General features: G+C 33.2%; 1 protein-coding gene across 2 annotated transcripts in view; it reads right to left on the bottom strand.

Annotated features, from left to right (window-relative positions):
• Positions 1-1788: 1788 nt before the first annotated feature.
• Positions 1789-7006, bottom strand: part of RTKN2 (rhotekin 2) — a 63637-nt gene continuing 58419 nt past the window's right edge. For both annotated transcript variants that reach the window (XM_006915599.3, XM_015592313.2), the window contains one exon: positions 1789-6966. In XM_006915599.3, coding sequence (XP_006915661.1) covers positions 6431-6966 — 536 coding nt within the window. In that variant the 3' untranslated portion in view covers positions 1789-6430. The remainder of the gene's footprint in view (positions 6967-7006) is intronic.

Genomic DNA, 7006 nt, shown 5'->3' with positions numbered 1-7006 from the left:
TTCTGCTGATAAGGAAGTTGACAGGTGAATAAATAACCTGCCCAACTAACAACATGGCTGGTTAACAGTAAACCAGGGACTAGAGTCTAATTCCCCCACATCATAAGCTGAGTGTTCTTTCCACGATGTCTCTCAACTCTAGTCTTGATGTCAAATTCCTACTTAATTTGTCTTGTTTTACTGAGGTAAGTACTATTTAATAATCACTGAGGTACTATTTTTTTTCTTAAAGATTTAAAAAAATACTTAGATGAGGTTAAAAAAAAAAAAACAACCCAGTGCCAAATAACACAGCTAGGTCATGGTAGAGCTAGAATTAAATCCACGTTTAATCCCAGAATTTATACTCTTAGCTACCGTGCACTGTGGCCCAGGGCAAGTCTTCTACATTGGTTTAATGGGGTTGAATAGGAGGGTTACGGTAAAGATTAAATGAGTTAATTCATGTATTTAGCACAACACCTTACACATAATAAATACCCAATAATCTGCCCTAATTATTGTTACACTATGATGGGGTTAAAAGGCCAAATAAGACATGCTCTCTGCCCTTGAAAAATCTGTCTAACTTGTGGCAGGCAGAATTCTAAAATGGCACCCCAAGATTTCCTGCCCTATGATTATGTCCATGATTATATTATATGTAAAAGGAATTTTTCCAGATGTAATTAAAGTTACTAATCAGTGGATCTTGATTTTAATTAAAAAGGAAATTATCCTGGTGGGCTACATATAATCCATCACATAGGCCTTTAAAAGGCAGTTTTCTCAAGCTGATACTGGATGGAAAAGTCAGATTTGAATTGGACAAATTCAAATCTTCCACAAGGACATAATGTGCCAGATTTAACGAACTGTGGTAGCTTTGAAGATGCGAGAACTTTAGGAGCTGAGACATCATGAGGAATGGGATTCTGCTGACACCTGAATAAGCCTGGAAGCAGATTTTTCCCAGAGCCACCAGGTTAGAGCCCTGCTTGGCCAACATTTCATCAGCCTTGTGGGATCCTAAGAAGAGAACCCATCAGAGCCTATCTGAACTTCTGATCTAAACAAAGGTGAGATAATGAACTGGTGTTATTTTAAGTTGATAAGTTTATGGTGATCTGTTATACAGGGGGCGAATTCACAAAACTAGTACATGAGGAAATACAAAAATATGAACAAGGGCTGAGCTATACATAGAGGTAGCTAGAAATAAAGCACAAAAGAAGGAGTATAACTCTACCTAGGTGGAGATGCTGAGGAGGATATTAAGCCTTGGTAAATTTAGAGGTGTTATCATTTTGAAGAATGAATAAAATTTGCTGACTGTGGGTTGAGGGGAGCTTGCACAAAGAAAAGGAGGAGGAAAGATATTTCAGGCAAAGAGAGTACAGTGGGAAAATGATGAGCAAGAAGCTGCACATACTGATGAGGCAACATCCAAAAGATGAGGGCAGCGAGAGTAAATCATAGGTAGGGTGCGGCGCATTGGAGATGGATTGTGATGCTTCCCGTAAGCTGTGGAAAGAGGTCTCGATTTTCATCCTACTAGAACTGGCAGCACATTTTTAAAAATTCTTTTAAAAGTAACTGAAAATATCTGGATGGAGTATATGTATGTATATTGTCTATAGTTTTATATTATATATATAAAACATGTTTTAATACTTGGTATATGTATGTTCATTGTCTATAGTTTTATATTACATATATAAAACATGTTTTAATACTTGAGGTAAGTGAATGGATAACCCTTTTAATACTTTTCTCCCCTTTAATATAAAACAAAAATTGCTACAACTATTTAAGTCAAAATGTTTATTAAGAGGTCTAAATTCAACAAAAATGTATCCATTTGTAAAAACCAAGTTTTCTTGGTTTTCAAACAAAAAAATCTTGTTTCAACTCACAAGAGTATCCATTTTGAACAAGACAATCTATTTTGAAATATTGAAACATGTTTACAAAATAGCATGTCTATATAAGACTTTTTCAATCTATCTTTCCTTAGTAGTTACATTAAGAATTTACCATATTTCTTTCTCAAAGCAAACTGATATAATTTAAAACACAATTTTCAGCAAGATTTGGAATGGTTTTACCTAACTTTCAAACATGCCAGAATTGGTATTTTTTCCCTATATTCAAATAAATAGAAGTGTTTGTTAATATTTCTGTAATAGTTTAATTTTTGTTAATTGAGCCTTCAGGTATTTTGTTTATCTGAGCTCATTGGTTAGCAGGCCTCTCTTAGAGAAACAGAAGTTTCTTCTAAAAATAAATGTTAAATATTTCTGGTCACACTACAGATTTAAAAATAAAATATTGAAGTAATATAATTGAGCCAAGATTATTCAGCCTCTCCCTCCATCCTCCCCGAGGTGCTCCATGGGAATAAATTAAGTACTGAGAAAGGTGCATTAAAATAAGGAGTCTCCTGGTGGCTAACAGCAACTGAGTATCCCAGGTCCCTAATTTTTTATCAGAGTGACTTAAACCCTGGGGAAATTCTTCATCACTAACCTAAAACTAAGTTTACATCAATGGAGTTGTAAAACAGTATACTGTAAGAAAGACTATATGCAAAAAATTTTAATAACTGTTAGTTATACCCAGGCTATCGAATGCTGGTCTCACAGTGACTAGCACCAGCTATTAGGTATGTCTTTATCTGAATAAACTGACTTCACAACACTCTTTACTTCTATCATTGTAGTCCAGTGGGTACCGAAGGAAAAAAGCTAGAAAAAATCTTCATGAATCAGGTCTTTTCATGTACAGAAGTTTTAATCACATGACCTTGGCTTCCTTACCAATGTTTGGTACTTTAAAAACTATATAATCTGTGATATAACATTTTTAAATCTAGAAGCTTGACCCACATTTAATTAAAAAATAAAAAACATAAACAATGCCAATTATACAAGCATGTCATAGAAAATAACACACCTCATCATATTTTCAAATGAAATCTTGTCTTTTAAAAACTCAAAGGTAACATCTTCTCTAGTAACTAAGAACACGCATGACCCAAAATAAACTGTTTTTCATATAATTATTATTAGCAATGAAGCAGTTACAACATAAACATGTAAATATTTAAAAATAGTAATTTCTTTGAAATGTAAGTGCAAAAAGTCAACTCTATCTACATTATAATTTAAGTCTAATAGAACATTGAAGACAACTAGTAGAATACAAATGGTCATCAGTTAAACTATAATTACTGTTCAATAATTCACTCTTTACAAAAACGAGTTTGGATGAATTCTGACCCACAGGACAGATATTTTTACTCTCTTTTTCTCCATGGTACAGCACTCTATCTAGTAAGGCTGTTTCTCATTCACGGTAACACAGGTGATTACATTCAAATTGCATTTAACATAAATTGCAGCAAACTGCCCTATAATTTCATTTTGGACTGAATTAATTTCATGTAGATGGCTGAGGTACTGAACATAAGACTAAAGAAATATTTCACTGCTTAACCTACCATACATGAACTGTCTCTAAATCAAGGCAGCTTCCATTTTTAATAAACAGTACCAGGTAAAATATATTTAGTATGATCCTAAAGGGTAAAGATAAAGCATTTATAATAAATGGATTTAGTTTTCCACATACATGAAAATCCATTTAAAAGAAGTCGGGGAGCACAACAGACAGTTAAGAAGAATTTAATAAAACTCACCAAGAGTTGGCACGCCTAATATTTTGAAAGACTATTTACCTTAGGAGTTATGCATTTATAATAGCAAAATGCCTTCTTTGTCCTTGCAAGATATTTAAACAAAAAGTACACCATTTTGTAGCAATTAAAAATAATACTGTCTTAATGCTGTTCTAAGTAATTTATATCCCAGAGCTTGAAATGTAAATGCAATTTTCTAAGATATTATCTTCAGATCATCAGAATTATCATACCATAAAATCTATTCTTTCTATTATGTTTCTCCAATTATAATATTATCAAGATCTGACAGCTAACTTTCAAGTTTATAGTCTATATATCAAGAAACAAATTAAAAAGACAAACAAGGAATGTGAAAATCCAGCTCATAAAAAGCTGAAACATCTTTTATTACATGGCATATTTTTCTCTGTCATAAGCTTCTGGTTTAGGAAATGAGAAAACAAATATTCCTTTTGACAAACTGCTTAGCAAACTGTCTGACTCAGTATTTTTAGTTTTTTTTTTTTAAACTGTGGAAAGAAAGGAAGGAGCCCCAACTTCGCATCATACATTTTTTGGGGGAACTGAACTAACATTTAATGAGCACAATGTCAAAGGAAGTACAGCAAAAGACTTCAGCCCAATTCCAAAAGCTTTGTAACATACAGTAAGATGGGCCCCCAGAAGCAGCCTGAATAATTTGGTGGGGGAGGTGGTCCTTGGTCAGACTTCACCTTAAATGGTTCTAGAGAGAAGGGCTTCAGCCTTGTTTCAGAGTGCCCCGCTGAAGGTGCAACTGCTAGGTAATTTCCCTATGAATAAATTCTTTTTCCTGTACAACTTAAATCCTTCTTGATATAATATGCATAAGGAGAAATGACAAGAATATAATCTGGAAGTTTTAACACTGGTTTGTTATAAGGAAGGCTTCAACTAAAAAAAAAAAAAAAATGCTTAGATGCCAGTTTCAGAAACAACTTTGCCTACAGCATATTCTAGTTTAATAATTTAATGACAATGACAGTCACAAATGCTGTCAAAAACAGCAGTGAGGTTTAAAAAATAAAAATTTGAGCAACAATATCTTTTACATTTTTAATGTCATTTACTGAATTGGCAATCATAACAGAAATTTACAGTTAGAAAAAATTAATCCTACCTTTTTAGGTTTTCATACATGTGATTGTTTCTAAATTATATCAGGCAAGCATATAGGGTTTCCTTCTCATCAAATACTAGGTCTATCCTGATGTCCCCAGTCACAAGAGACCTTTTGTATCATTGCTCCCTCGAGTCCCAATTCTTACTAGAGTCCTGGGCAAACACAAAAGTAACCTGGCAGTTACATCATTCTATAATAAATTAGGCTCTACTATCTAAAAATAATGAAAGGCTTCATTTAAATTAATGTTATTTTTTTGGTCAAGTATTCCTTTTACTTTGTAATAATGTAGTTCTGATCCAAATAGAGTTCTTACGGGCTTTAAAAAGATCTCTAGAGATTATACACAGGGCAGTAATTTCTTATTTCTTGCAATGACACTGAGGCTTCACTGTGATTTGAGATTCTTAGTGCAGTTGCTGACACCTTATGGAAACTTTTATTTGAAAATTCTGATTAAATCTGTAAAACTGTTCAGCTCTTGTTTACAAAGAAGCATTATTATAAAAAATGGATTTGTTGTTGTTGTTGTTCCTTTAAGATATTCAATCTCTTGCTATTTATTCCTTACTTGATTTCATAATTCTGTTTGGGTCACTATGATTAGTTGCTATGGAAATTATCTCCTATGGAAATGATTCCAATGTCATTATTGTAGAAATATGACTTTTAATGAGTAATAGCAATAGCAGACATCAACCCTTACCAGAAAAAGGAAATCTAAAAATTTTAAAAAGGATTAATTCTGAAAATTATACCCAAGGCCCACTTTTCTGATATTTTTGAATCAGCCATCTGCTTTTTAAATAAGTATTAAATGAATTTTAAGGTGTTAATCAGCTACTCACTTCCCCAAATTCCAATGTCACAATGGAAATTAGCGCCATGCATAGGAAAATGAGAGTGAAGAACATTTCATTTACCTAATAAATGTTATGCTTCATTTAAGAGTTAATGTCTACAGGATTTCAGGGTTCATCAAGGAAACAACTTTGAATAGCACAATACAAATTTCCTTTAAAGATGAGGAATTTAATATTCCAAAATTTATCCCAGGAATTTAAAGGTCAGTGAGTTAACTAGTGAGTTAAACAATAGATGAGAGTCAGCGAACTATTATTAAATGAAAATTCTAGAATGCTATGAAGAAATTTTGGGGGGTGATTCTATAATTTGTGGTTTGAATAAAAGTTTTGAAACATTCCATTAGTATTAAAATTCTCACAGTGAGAATATGGCTCATATTTAACACATTTAAAATTACTAGACAGTCTCTCCCCAAAGAAATTTTAATGCTTTCTTCTGCCTAGTGCTTGTTCACTGCCTGGTACTAATATAGAAATAACTTAACCTCTCTAACAATTAGGATATTGTCTAGAAACTGCCCCTTGCATACTGCAGGGGAAATCATTTATATTCTAAAACTCAGAAGTAAAAGAGAAATTCCTTTCTTCATTATAAAATATTTTTATTCCTAATAGCTTAATTATTGATGTAAATAACTATATTATTTACCTACATAATTTCATAGTACCACATCTATAGTGCTTCTGAATCAAGCCTCACAGTTATAGATTTTGTTAAATGTTTTATACATTAACGGTTTTCTATCCTTGTGCTTGCAACCATGATCTAGGGTCCAAAATGTCTTTGATAGATTTCTGCCTTGGAGATGGCACTGGCTTGGCTTCAAAATTGGTTTTAGTGTCTGTGTGTTCACCATCGGTTAAACAATTTTTCCTGGCAGGAAGGAGTTTTCGAGGAGCAGCCACTGGTTTCTGTAAGTGATGCATTAGGGTTGACAATTTGGCATCCAAAGGCGAGGTCTGAGATACACCTGTTTTTTCCCAGTTGTCCTTAACCAATTGATCTCTGTTGCTCTGTGTTATTAAGCTGAATGGAGCTTTATCAGAAGGAGGAAGGGGAGCTCGTCTCTTTTTACCTTTCCCATCATGTAACTGCTTGCTTGCAGAAGACAATGTATTTTTCTGGATGACCACTTGATGATTACCATCAAATAGTGTGGCCGAAGGAGGTGGTGAGGATTCTTCATGCTGACCAATAAGGAACTGTCCATTAGTCTCTTCAATTTTTTTGTGTATTATATCAGTTAAACTTTCAAGTTTTATAGGTGAATCAATACCTGTAACAATTTTAAGGAAAAAATTCAAAACAGTATATAT

The sequence above is a fragment of the Pteropus alecto genome, unplaced genomic scaffold, assembly GCF_000325575.1.
Source record: "Pteropus alecto unplaced genomic scaffold, ASM32557v1 scaffold155, whole genome shotgun sequence".
NCBI classification, from domain to species: domain Eukaryota; kingdom Metazoa; phylum Chordata; class Mammalia; order Chiroptera; family Pteropodidae; genus Pteropus; species Pteropus alecto.
This window is presented reverse-complemented; position numbering and strand designations above follow the sequence as displayed.